This window comes from Cetorhinus maximus, chromosome 22, assembly GCF_964194155.1.
Source record: "Cetorhinus maximus chromosome 22, sCetMax3.hap1.1, whole genome shotgun sequence".
In the NCBI taxonomy this organism is placed as follows: Eukaryota; Metazoa; Chordata; class Chondrichthyes; order Lamniformes; family Cetorhinidae; genus Cetorhinus; species Cetorhinus maximus.
Window position 1 is genome coordinate 2,789,443 of NC_135900.1, and position 13,602 is coordinate 2,803,044.

General features: G+C 42.8%; 1 protein-coding gene across 2 annotated transcripts in view; it reads right to left on the reverse strand.

Annotated features, from left to right (window-relative positions):
- Nucleotides 1-13,602, reverse strand: part of pawr (PRKC, apoptosis, WT1, regulator) — a 149,874-nt gene that overhangs the window by 45,292 nt on the left and 90,980 nt on the right. Inside the window, exon 2 of one of the 2 annotated variants that reach the window (XM_078567642.1) lies at nucleotides 8,260-8,376. The exons of the other annotated variant lie outside the window; for it this stretch is intronic. Coding sequence (XP_078423768.1) covers nucleotides 8,260-8,376 — 117 coding nt within the window. The remainder of the gene's footprint in view (nucleotides 1-8,259; nucleotides 8,377-13,602) is intronic. 2 annotated transcript variants of the gene reach the window in all.

Below are 13,602 nucleotides of genomic sequence, written 5' to 3' on the forward strand. Positions count from 1 at the left end.
AGGGACAGCAGGAGTGAACATAACAGAAGATGGTGAAATCATCCACTGAGGAACCTAGTGGATGACCATTCCCTGAAGAGGAGGTCTTGGAAAAACCAGCCGAGGTTGTTGAACTGAGACGCTCAATACGTCCGAGAAAGCCTCCTGAGAGACTTGATTTGTAAATAGTTATTACCGTAAATCGTTCACATGTTATTATGTTTATCAACTGTATTTTTTAAGTAAAAGGGGGAAGGGTGTGGTAAAGCGGAGTACAATATACCTTTAAGAGAATGCAAGTGGATTAACCATGTGACAGTAGTGACCAATCAATGTACAGCACGGGCTACTGGTTAACTGGAAGTCTAAAGCTGGAGGTGGTTGTGAGAGCACGTAAGGATTTAGTACTCTTCCTTCTGTTGTAATAAACAATCACAGTTTGTTCTTATGTCGGTCTCTCTCTGTTATTGATTGCAAGCATCAACTAACAAGTGTATATGAAGGTGTGCAATTCGAGCTTACTCAACTCGTGAACTCATGGATTCAAGACAAAAAAGACAGTGATTATAACTGAGTCTGCGTTTCCTGTTGAGGATACTCAACCCAGGACTGACATGTCTGATGTTCCTGTAAGAGTTGAGAATACAGAACTGCAAGAGCCCATCGAAGCACCTGATATTCAAGCAACTCCAGGAAAGAAGGTTCCTGACAAAGAATCTGAAGTTGTGGAGCTGCGACGTTCCACACGTACCAGGAAACTACCTGAAAGGCTGAACTTGTAAATTCCTTACCCAGTGTAAATATTATCTTGTCTTCAAAAATATTTACTTGGAAATATAATATGTATAGCCGAGTTAAAGGGGGAGGAATGTAGACTTATGGTTTTATTTAGTGTGTAATGTACCTTTAAGAATAATACTTGTTAGGCAAGATCACATGATCTGTAGTAACCAATAGGAGAGTAGTGCCGGCAACCTCAGCAGCCAGTGTAGAGTTGAAAGCACACGTGTAGTTGCTGCTGAGTACATTGTAAATAAACTTAATGTTTGCACCCAAGAGGTTTCTGCAGATCAACTCTATCATTCCTAGTACAACTCGGCCACCCTACAACAGATATCGACTCCAAGACCTGGAGGAGGCTCGCCCAGGATCGCTGTACCTGGCATAACCAAATAAAAAACGGTGCGGCCTCTTTCAAAAGCAATCATGTACCAGAGACAGAGAGAAAACACCAAGAGAGGAAATCCCCAGCCAGCTACTCATCCAAAACTCAAGCATCAGTGGTATCCTGTTCTATGTGCAGCAGAAGCTTCCAGGCTCCGAACGGCCTGAGCAGCCCCCAGAACCCCACCAAACACCCCAGAGGATGAACATGGTCATCTTCAACTTAAAGGACAAAGGGGATAGACACATTTAAAGGGAGGCTAGACAAGCATATGAGGGTGAAGGGAATAAAGCGTTATGCTGATAAGATTAGATGAGGAAGGAGGCTTTAGTGGAGCATTAACACCTGTTTGGACCGATAGGGCCAAATGACTTGATAGTCCTGTACATTCTCCGTAATTCTATGTAACACAGCAGCTTGCTGATCACAGGAAGGATAGGGGCAAAGTGGCTGATTGCCTAATGCTAATGCAATAAGCAGCTTTTAATGAAATTCATTTGGTTGGTGGGACCTACAATTTACTTTTCTTAGTGGAAAGGAAAACTATTAAATACAGATGAGACACTAATGTTTTCCATTTGCCATCGCTAAACATTTAGTGCAGAAATGTTTTCCAGATATTAATACACTGTGCTTTTCAGAGGTTATGTAACACACACAAGTCAAATAATTTACAACATATGCTAACCAATATGGGAAATCAGATGGATGAAATACCAGGAGTCAAAAGCTAAAACAGCAGACAGGCGAGAACAACAAGGACAAAACAAACTCCACAGAAGTCAGTGGAGTGGAGTGGAGTGATAGTCCGTTCAACTGTTACAGATGATTGACAGAGAGAGTGGGCACATCAGCCACAGAACAAAGGTGGGTCAAATCAGCAGTTAGACAGTGATGACTATTTTACTTGAAATTCAACCAAAGTTGTTCAGCCAGATCCAAATAAAGCTTCCTTCCAATTGTGAAGATCTACCAAAATGAGCATCAACAAAAAGCAAAAGACAATATTCCATTGAAGAGCAAGGGCTACTGTTTGCACCAAGGCTATGTTTAAATTGAGCGTGAAGTAGTGCTCTAGAGTTGAAGACAACCTGCTTGGTCTTAGTTTCTGGAGATTATATAAGTCTGGATATAGAGCAACTCCCAACATAACTACAACAGCAAACCTACATTTATGCAGACCCTTTACAGAGAGGGGTTGGGAGGGAATGGAAAAGGGAACAGGCACTGAACTAAGGTGGGAAGATTTGGGAGGCACAACCAAAGTAATGGACCAACAGGTTGGTTTTGATAGGTCTCTGAAAGGTGGTGAAGAGGAGAGATGGAGTGATTTAGGGAAGGAACTCTGATGGGGTCCATTAGCTAATCTTGGCACAGTGAAAACAGGACAACTGGGCATGGAAGTGTGCACACTCTTTACAGACCCCACCCAATTTCCCATCCACTAATCTGAATAGTTAGAAAAGGGTACGGAAGCATAATGGTTTTGTCAATGAACCAGTAATCCAGAGGGCTGGACCAATAACCCAGAGATATGAGTTCACAGCAGATGGGGTACTTAAGTTCAGTTCATTAAATAAAAGCTACAATTAAAAGATAATATTAGTGCTACTTACCATCAGACTACTCGCCTGGTTCACTAATACCCTTGGGCAAAGGAAATCCGCTATCCTTACCCAGTCTGGTCTATATGTGACTCCAGATTTACTTGTAATTACCCTCTGAAATGTCCTAGTGAGCCACTCAGTGTATCAAAGCCGCTACAAAACACTATAAGGCACACAGACTGCAATGGCTCGAGAAGGTGCCTCCACCACCACCTTCCCAATGACAATTAGGCCTTGCCAACACCACCCAGATTTCATGAATAAACGAATGAAAGTGAATCAAGTATGCGATCTTCCCAAGGGAGGACGAGAAGACTGAGGGGGGCGACCTGATGGAGAACTTTAAAATTATGAAGGTAGAGAAGATGTTTGCATTTGTGGGTAAGTCGAAAACTAAAATATCCAAGAGAAATGTCTTTACCCAGAGAGTGTCGAGTATGTGTCGCTCCCTGTCACAGGGAGCGGAGAAGCAAATAGTTTGATGCATTTAAGGGGAAGCTGGATAAACACACGAGGAAGAAGTAACTAGAAAGTTATGCTGATGTGGTGAGATGAAGAGGGGTTAGAGGAGGTTTATGTGCAGCATAAAGACGGGTATGGACCAGTTGGGCTGCTTCTGTACTGTAATAACTCCAGTGGCAGGAATTGGAAATGTGTCTCTCGGTCAGTATTGGCAATTGTTGTATTTGATCATATTTTAAGTGAAGTAGTCATTGATTATTTAAAATTAATTGCGGTCTTTATTGAAAATGTGAACTAGATACAGATCAGAGAGAGTTAAACCACTGCATCAAAATTGAGGTTGATTTCCATTGCTAGTTGAGGCCCTTTCATACATCCTATTCACACCACCTTGAAGAGTTTCGATAGATTAATGTCTGAGAACATTTGATTTTTTTAATTTCTATATTTATTGGGCTCTCCAACTAATTCAATTATGTGATCTGCTATTTCCTGCAAAACAACTACTTGCATTTATATAGCACAGTAAAACATCCCAAGATGCTCGACAGGATTATAATCAGATTTTAAAAAATGCATCAAACCACATGAAGAGACATTAGGTCAGGTGATCAAAAGCTTGGTCAAAGAGGTTGGTTGAAGGAAGTGTTGTGAAAGGAGAGGTAGAGAGGCGGAGAGGTTTGGAGAGAGGATTTCAAAGCTTCTGGCCTAGACAGCTGAAGGCACAGCCGCCAATGATGTGACAAAGGAGGCGGGGAATGGACAGGATCCTGGAGATGGAGGAGAGTGGAATTCTCAGGGGGTTGTGGGGCTGGGATAGGTTACAGAGATAGGGAGGGGCAAGACCACAGGGGGATGTGAGAAAGAGGATGAGAACTTTAAAATTGATGCGTTAGTGGGCTGGGAGCTAGTGTAGGTGAGGAGAGCACAGTGGATGATGGGTGAATAGGACAATATGAGTTGGGATATGAGAAGCTGAATTTTCAATTAAGCTAGAAATTTGATTTTTTTTTTTCTCTTTAAAGCTGCTCATTACACTTAGCTCTTGTATATGCTTTTGCTGTGTCACCCAGTGAACTTGGCCCTAATCCCTTATTGCTGGAATTTTGGCTCGTGCTCAAAAAGAGATCACAAATCTCCGGGGAAGTTCACAGCGGCTGTCATTCAGATTCATTTACTGACCAGAAGCCGTGTACAGCATCAAATACATGCGTTCCAAACACAAACTGTTTTGTTTTTCTCCCTCTTACCACTTACCTTGGCCCACTAAAATGTATCAATGAAATCCTCGACAATGAATCAGTTTCACAAATTAAAACAGAACGGACGTGATTCTTGAAAGAAAATCCTTGCATTTATATAGCACCTTTCATTAACAGGACATCCCAAAGTGCTTTACAGCCAATAAAATAGTTTTGAAGTGTATCACTCTTGTAACGTAGGAAACGTGGCAGCCAATTCATGCACAGCAAGCTCCAACAAACAGCAATGTGATAATGACCAGATAGTTTGTTTTTAGTTATGTTGATTGAGGGATAAAAATAGGCCCCTGGCACCTGGGACAACTTACCTGATCTTCTTCGAATTAGTACCATGGGATCTTTTATGTCCACCTGAGATGGAGAGCGGGCCTTGGTTTAATGTTTTATCTGAATGACAGCAACCCTGACAGTGCAGCACTCCCTCAGTACTCCACTCAGTGCCAGCTGAGATATAGCATTCAAGTCTCTGGAGTGGGACTTGAACCTTGTAACTCAAAGGCTGGATTGCTATTAACACTGGCATCTAAAAGGAAAACAGAGATCTCGTGCTCTAGCACAGGATAATCTTCCCTATAATCCCTCAATTGCTGCATAATTGTAAATTGTTTTGGAGGGAGACGTCTGTACATATTTCTAGTATTTTTCACTTACCCATTACCACTATAAATTACTAGTTACAAATAGGCTAGGATGGGATGTTTTGTTTCAAACCGCCCTAAATGAAACGCTGTGAAGTTATAGATCAGTAACTGGAATGTCATCCCCGGTTTACCATTTCTGGTGTCAATGGGTGTTGGCACACAAAGGAAAAGTCTGCACAAAATGCTTCCTCCCTGTTGACATGGTAAAAATATGGCAGAAAACACACCACTCTTTTGACCAACAATACCGCACACATAAAAAGACAGATCTACAAAGTGATAAGGTCTGAAGGTTCAAATGCAGGTATCCAGGAATAGAAATGAGTTCCAATGGAACTATTTCAAAGAAGAGCAGGGGAGTCCTGGCTAATATTTATATATCAACCAACATCACTAAAACAAGATTATCTGACCATTTATCTTGTTGCTGATTGTGGGATCGTGCTGTGTACAAAGAGCCTGCCGTGTCTCCTACATCGCAACAGTGACTACACTTCAAAAGATACTTCACTGTCTATAAAGCACTTTGGGACACCCTGAGGCTGTGAAAGGCGCTATATAAATGCAAGTGCTCTACATGAAGGGTTTTGGGATGATGCTTCAGAGATGCAATTAAAAGGCAGATGGAGATGATTAAAAATCCAGCGTGAAGATTATGCCCACAGCCTCCTGTGTCCTGATTCGAAAGACTTAGACATGTAAGGTAGGCACTGAAATCTATGATAATTAAAGGGAGCAGGTTGGAAAGGGGGGAAATTTGAGCCCTTATCAGGGAGAAGCTGTGGACAACACAATCATAATATTTCTCTTTCTCAGTACGTAGTCCGTATAAATATTTTGCTTATTCAGCTGGACAAGAAATACTCAGTAATTTTATACAGTGAGAGAGAAACTTCCCTGCTGGTTTTTATTTCAGGCTAATACGGATCCAGCAAGAGTACAAAGGAACTGCAGCTAGTTGGAAATGATAGCGTAAAGAACAATATATACAAACATATGCATATTGCATGTACTGACCCTTCCATTACCAATCACCCACTGAGCCACTTTTTCTGAGCTGAGGACATTCTGTCCTACCTGAAGCACATTCAGCTTATTCCAATCTTACACAGAATTACACAGAAAGGACAGCTGCTCTGAGGTAGGGGGGGGAAGTAATGTTTGTTCAATTGGAGAGAATATTTTACATTGAGTTTAGAGACCAGAAACAGGCCATTCAGCCCAAGTGACCAATATCAGTCTTTACATGAGTCTCCTCCCATTCTTCATTAGACTCCATCCTTCTTTTCCTTTCCCCCTCTTGTGAATACCGAGCCTTCCCTTAAATGCATTTATCCTATCCACCTCAACCACTCCATATATTTTTTTATTCATTCAAGGGATATAGGTGTTGCTGACTAGGCCAGCATTTATTGCCCATCCCTAATTCACAGAATCACACAGTGCAGAAGATGCCCTTCGGCCCATCGAGTCTGCACCGACACGTGAGAAACACCTGACCGACCTACCTAATCCCATTTACTAGCACTTGCCCTTGAGAAGGTGGTAGTGAGCTGCCTTCTTGAACCGCTGCAGTCCATGTAGTGTAGGTGCTATGTAGCATGTAGCACCCACAGCGCTCTTAGGAAGGGAGTTCCAGGATTTTCACCCAGCGACAGTGAAGGAACGGTGATATATTTCCAAGTCAGGGTGGTGAGTGGATTGGAGGGGAACTTCCAGGTGATGGTGTCCCCAAGTATCTGCTGCCCTTGTCCTTCTAGATGGTAGTGGTGGTGGGTTTGGAAGATTCTGTCTAAGGAGCCTTGGTGAATTCCTGCAGTGCATCTTGTAGATGGTACACACACTGCTGCTACTGTGTGTCAGTGATGGAGGGAGTGGATGTTTGTGGATGGGGTGCCAATCAAGCGGGTTGCTTTGTCCTGGACTGTTGCATGTTCCACATTCTCACCACTCTCTGGGTAAAGAAGTTTCTCTTGAAATTCCCTGATGGATTTATTAAGGAATGCCTTACATTTATAACTTGTATTTTTGTGCTCCCCACAAACGGAAACATTTTCTCACTGTCTTATGCGCACTCGCATAGAACTACATAGAATTTACCGCACAGAAACAGTACATTCAGCCCAACTGACCTTTTCCCAGCCCGAATTAGAAACAAGGTTCGTTCATACTTTATAGTAGGTGCCTCCAAGTCTTTGCTTCATTAGCTGAATAGCTGTGTTTGATGAGGCCTTGAGACTCAAGATAAAGTTTAAATCAGTGTTCTAATTAATTTACGTTGATCTGAAGATCGTGGTGTTCAGATTTAAGATTTATCCGCTATGAGGACTCAGCTAGAACACTGCTTCTAATCCTTGGTGTAACATTTTAGGAGGGATGTCGAGGCCTTCAAGAGGGGGCAGAGGAGATGTGATAGAACGCCAGCGATGAGAGATTTAAGTTCTATGGAGAGACAAGAGAAACTGGGATGGTTCTCCTCAGAGCAGAGAAGGTGAAGGGGAGATTTAATAGAGGTGTTCAAAATTATGAATGGTTTTGATACAGTAAGTGAAGAAAAACTGTTACCACAGGCAGGAGGGTCAGTAAACTGAGGTCACAAATTTAGGATAATTGGCATAAGAACCAGAGGACAGATGAGATTTTATTCCGTATAGCAAATTGCCATTATCTGGAATTTGTCTAAGTGGGCGGGAGAGGCAGATTCAATAGTAATTGATCCTATAATATGTGAAAATGAAAAATCTACAGGGCTATGGGGAAAGAGCAAGGAAGTGGGGCTAATTGGATAGCTCATTCAAAGAACTGGTACAGGCAGGATGGGCCAAATGGCCTCCTTCTGTGATGAAAGATTCTATGATCCACCAATCAGGCATAGCACTAAAAATATGTTTTCCAAACTTCCATGCAAATAAAATTCAAACAGGGCAAAAAAACAGCAGATAAATACAAACTCCAGACTGAGCTTCCTGTGCTTTATGTCCCCATGTACTGACCACCCCAACCATCAAGCATGGACATCGCTACTTTAAGGCATTCGATAGCCTATAAGCCAATTATAGAACACTATTTAGTTATGGATTGTGGCCCTATTATTGCAACAGCAAAAAAATGACGGTGAGTAGAAAATACAAAACAATTCTTACGTTATATGGGCTGCTTGCATCAGATGTAATCGACTCATTCTGGATAGTGTTCTGTTGAGTAATGGCATCCTCCCTCTGGTGCAGCTTCTGTCCTGAATGATCATCGTCGTCAGGGCTCTGGAGAAAAAATAGTGGAAAGGCTTTTGAAAGTAATCCCTTTTTCAAACAGAATTCACTAATGAGAGGAGCATTGGTTCTAGAGACTGACTGACCTCCTCCCTGTATTTGAGTCAAACTCTACCATGTGAGGTGCACCCGCCCTCTACTTCTATTCCAGTAAGCTGGTTGGCCCATCCTCAGGAGTGCACTCTCTGCTGCACCAGTTTTGGTTTTCCAGACCTATCATTCTGCAACTACCAAGTTGAGACATGGAGGAGTGCAACTGAGGATCCTCAATCTTCCATGTTCCCCGACTCACTTTATTCCCTCTTCCCAAACAAAGGTGAGATTTCCCACAGCTGTTTGGCGCTGTCAGGAATAACTGGAGACCTTGAGGCAGCATGTAGAGTTCCCCAAAATGGGAAGGGAAGAGAAGGGGAGGAGGGGAAAAGGGGAGGAGGGGACAGAGATGGGGAAAAAAAGAAGGGGGTGAGGAAAAGGATCTCTATTCTCCCAAGATCTGTTGTAGCCATATTGGCAGAGATTGATCGCCATGATTCGTAAACACATGCATTATATTGTATCATAGAACAGGAGGAGGCCACTGAACTGCTCAAACCTGTTCTACCATTTAATGAGATCCTGGCCGATCATAGGATTACCAGATTTGTAGAAGGCAAATTAATGGACCCTAGTCTTTGTTAATCCAATTCCCATGTTTCTATTTCTTGGTAGCCAACCCACAACAATAAAGCTTAAGTTTAAATATTTTTTCAAAAGGAGAGACCAAGCTTTTGTCCAAATGCAAAGCCAATGGGAGCTTAACTAGTAAAACATTAAAACTACCCAAGAAAATGACAATTCCATTACAAGTTAGTTTTGTAAAATAAAATATCAAGAGCAATATAGAAATTGTCAGTGGAACCCAACAAATGACAGAAAATCTATGAACGAGTCCAAGTAACAAAATTCACCGAGTTTTAACCCAGCCCCTCCCCAGTACGTTTGCCAACTCTGATTGGATGTTTTCTTGGCGATTTCATCACATGACATTCAGCCTGCAACCACTCCCGCCATCACTCCTGCTATTGGTCATCTAGCTTGTCCAACCACAGTGCCCATCTCCCTGCATTTATTGGAACAGGAACAGACTCCTTCACCTGATTGGATAATTTTTAACTGTCAACCAAACAGCCTTTCTCCCCCATTTCAACATCTTTATCATTGATCAACAAAAGGGTTCAAAGAAAATGAAATCGACGCTTTTTTTCCCAAAGCCCCTATGATGTTTCTGCCTGGGATTCGCTCGCAGTTGAGCTGGAGTTTAGTCTTTAATTCCTGAAGACCCCAAGGCAATCTTGGAGGGTTGGCAACCCCACAGCCCACTGCTCATTCGATGCTTTATCACCCTACAAGGTAAAGCTGACTTTTTTTTCCCCGGAGAATAAGGATCAAGAAGCTCAGATGTAACTTGGGAATGTAAAGCAGAGCAATGACGCACTGAATTTCTTCACCATCCCACCAGCCGACAGTCAAAAATTCCATTCATAGCACAAAGCTTGTGTGGTAGGATATGAATTTTATAGATTTAAAAATTGCTGCCCAGATTCAGGTTTCATATTACAAGCTGCAAACAACAATAACACATCCTGTTTGTAGATCAAATTTTGTGATGCAAACAGTTTGTTTTGATATGACTTTGGAAACTCCCCCACTGACACTTGCCCATTTCCACACAAAGAGCCTGGAGAGGAGTTGCCAACTCTGCTCGGATGTATTTTTAAAAATTCATTCACGGGATGTGGGCTTCGCTGGCTGGGCCAGCATTTATTATCCATCCCTAGTTGCCCTTGAGAAGGTGGTGGTGAGCTGCCTTCCTGAACTGCTGCAGTCCATGTGGTGTGGGTACACCCACAGTGCTGTTAGGGAGGGAGTTCCAGGATTTTGACCCAGCGACAGTGAAGGAACAGCGATATATTTCCAAGTCATGATGGTGAATGGCTTGCAGGGGAACTTGCAGGTGGTGGTGTTCCCATGTGTCTGCTGCCCTTGTCCTTCTAGATGGTAGTGACTGTGGGTTTGGAAGGCGCTGTCTAAGGAGCCTTGCTGAGTTCCTGCAATGCATATTGCAGATGGTACACACACTGCTGCTACTGTGTGTCAGTGGTGGAGGGAGTGAATGTTTGTGGCTGTGGTGCCAACCAAGCGGGGCTGCTTTGTCCTGGACAGTGTCAAGCTTCTTGAGTGTTGTGGGAGCTGCACTCATCCAGGCAAGTGGAGAGTATTCCATCACACTCCTGACTTGTGCCTTGTAGATGGTGGACAGGCTTTGGGGAGTCAGAAGGTGAGTTAATTGTTGCAGGATTCCTAGCCTCTGACCTGCTCTTGTAGCCATAGTATTTATATGGCTGGTCCAGTTCAGTTTCTGGTCAATGGTAACCCCCAGGATGTTGATAGTGGGGGATTCAGTGATGGTAATTTCTTTTTTGCCCATTCATGGGATGTGGGTGTCGCCTGCAAGGCCAGCATTGTTGCCCTTCCCGAATGTCCTTGAACTGTGTGGCTTGTTAGACCATTTCAGAGGGCAGTTAAGAGTCAACCACGTTGCTGTGGGTCTGGAGTCACATGTAGGCCAGATCAGGTAAGGACAGCAGATTTCCTTCCTTAAAGGACATTAGTAAACCAGATGGGTTTTTATGACAATTGATGATAGTTTCATGGTCACCATTACTGAGTCTAGCTTTTGTAGTCCAGATTTATTGTATTATTTATGCCACTGAACATCAAGGGGTGATGGTTGGATTCTCTTGTTGGAGATGGTCATTGCCTGACACTTGTGTGGCACGAATGTTACTTGCCACTTGTCAGCCTAAGCCTGGATATTGTCCAGATCTTGCTGCATTTGGACATGGACTGCTTCAGTATCTGAGGAGTCGCGAATGGTACTGAACATTGTGCAATCATCAGCGAACATCCCCACTTCTGACCTCATGATGGAAGGAAGGTCATTGATGAAGCAACTGAAGATGGTTGGGCCAAGGACACTGCCCTGAGGAACTCCTGCAGTGAAGTCTTGGAGCTGAGGTGACTGACCTCCAACAACCACAACCATCTTCCTTTGTGCTGGGTATGATTCCAACCTAGTTATGACTCCATTCCTGGAAGTTTCACCATATGACCTTCCTGCCTTCACTTGCTCCGCCCCACATTCCTGCTATTGGTCACCACATGGTGCCCCGCCTTCCCACAGCCAATCCGAAAGCAAATAAATCATTTCATTATTCAACTGAGGCTTCATTACTATCAGTCAAACAGCTTTTCCTTCCCATATTCAATAATTTTATAACTAACCAAAAAACAGTTCAAACCTTTTTTTAACTTAAAAAAAAAACTATGATGTTTTAGCCCACTCTAGGATGTTTCTGCCCGGGTGTTACTCATAGTGTCCTGGAGTTAAATCTGTAATTTCTGGAGGGTTGGGAACCTAAAGGACGAATCTGGATCTCTTATATTAAACACAAAGACCACATTCCAACGAGCCTATTTTCATCAAGAGTTGGAGCTAACAGAAATTGAAATTGAACTTGTATTTGACCCAAAAATCAGGGAGTCAGGATGAATTTAACAAATATGCTTAGGAGTTCTCCGAGGAGGAAAATAATAAAAAGGGTGGGGAAGTTAAGTTACATTTGTACAGAGCTCTGGGTAGACTCTATTTAGAGTATCTGTGTTCGGTTCTGCGCACCAAACCTCAGGAAGGGTATATTGGGCTTGGGGAGGGCACAGCACAGATTCACCAGAATGATACCAGGCTAAAAAGGTTTAACTATGAGGCCAGGTTGCATACACTAGGCTTGTATTCCCTCTGAGTATAGAAGATTAAATGAGCATTCTAACGGATGCATTTATTAGGATGGGAAGACGGAGAGAAACTCTGGGCAGAGTCCAGAACACATGACCTTAAAATAAAAGTTAGGCTGCTAAGGAATGATGTCAGGGAGCAGTTCTTCATAAAGGGTCGTGGAAACTTGGAATTCTCTCCCCAAAAAGCTCAGGGTTATGTAACATTTGACAGCTTTGAACAGGGACCAGCAAATTTTTATTGAAGCAAAATAAACTGGAAATCTGAAATAAAACAGAAAGTGCAGGAAATACTCAGCAGGTCAACAGATTTTTGTTGGGTAAAGGTGTTAACATATGAACATACAAACATATGAAACAGGAGCAGGAGTAGGCCATTCGGCCCCTCGAGCCTGCTCCGCCATTCAATAAGATCATGGCTGATCTGTTTGTGTTTCGAATTCCACATTCCCATCTATCCCCCATAACCTTTGATTCCCTTACCTAACAAGAATCTACCTCTGCCTTAAAAATACCCCACCTCCACCGCCTTCTGAGACAGAGTTCCAAAGTCGCACAATCTTCAGAGGGAGAAAAAAAAATCCTCCTCAGCTCTGTCCTAAAAGGTCGACACCTAATTTTAAAACAGTGCCCCCTAGTTCTGGACTCACCCACAAGAGGAAACATCCTTTCCACATGAACCTTGTCAATACCGTTCAGGATCTTATATACTTCAATCAAGTCACCCCTCTCACTTCTAAACTCCACTGGAAACAAGCCCAGCCTGTCTAACCTTTCCTCATATGTCAACCCGCTCATTCCAGGTATCATTAAGGGTTATGAACAAAAGCGGGGAAATGGAGTTGAGATACAATAGGATCTAATTGAATAGTAGAAGAGGCTTGAAGGGGCTGAACGGCCTCCTCTTATTACCTATGTTTCATGTATGTTCACCCTACCCGTGAAGATGGTCTGCCAGCATCCTTAAACATTTGTAACAATAACTCAGTGGGAGGCTAACAAAAGTCACTTTCAGGAAGACACTCTGGAGAAATTTCTTTCCAACTCCCGAAGGCAACCAAATAAACTCCAGGAGACCAGTTACCTGTTACCAATGACCTGTCATCAGAGGTACTGAACCAAATCCCCACAACATCTCCCAACACTCTAACAAACAATGGACAAAAAAGAAACACAGTCCTGGTTTGTTGCAGTTCTAATAAAAAACGATCCGAAAGTTGAAACACATTTTTCCAGAAAGGATAATCTACACCATGATAGCAGTTTGTTTCATATTGCTCCCTGATCAGGGAATGCAATTCAATCTACCGCAGTAAATATTTGGAATTCTCTATCCCAGAGCTTTTCAGTCGCTGAATATATTCAGTGCGATTGGTAGATTTT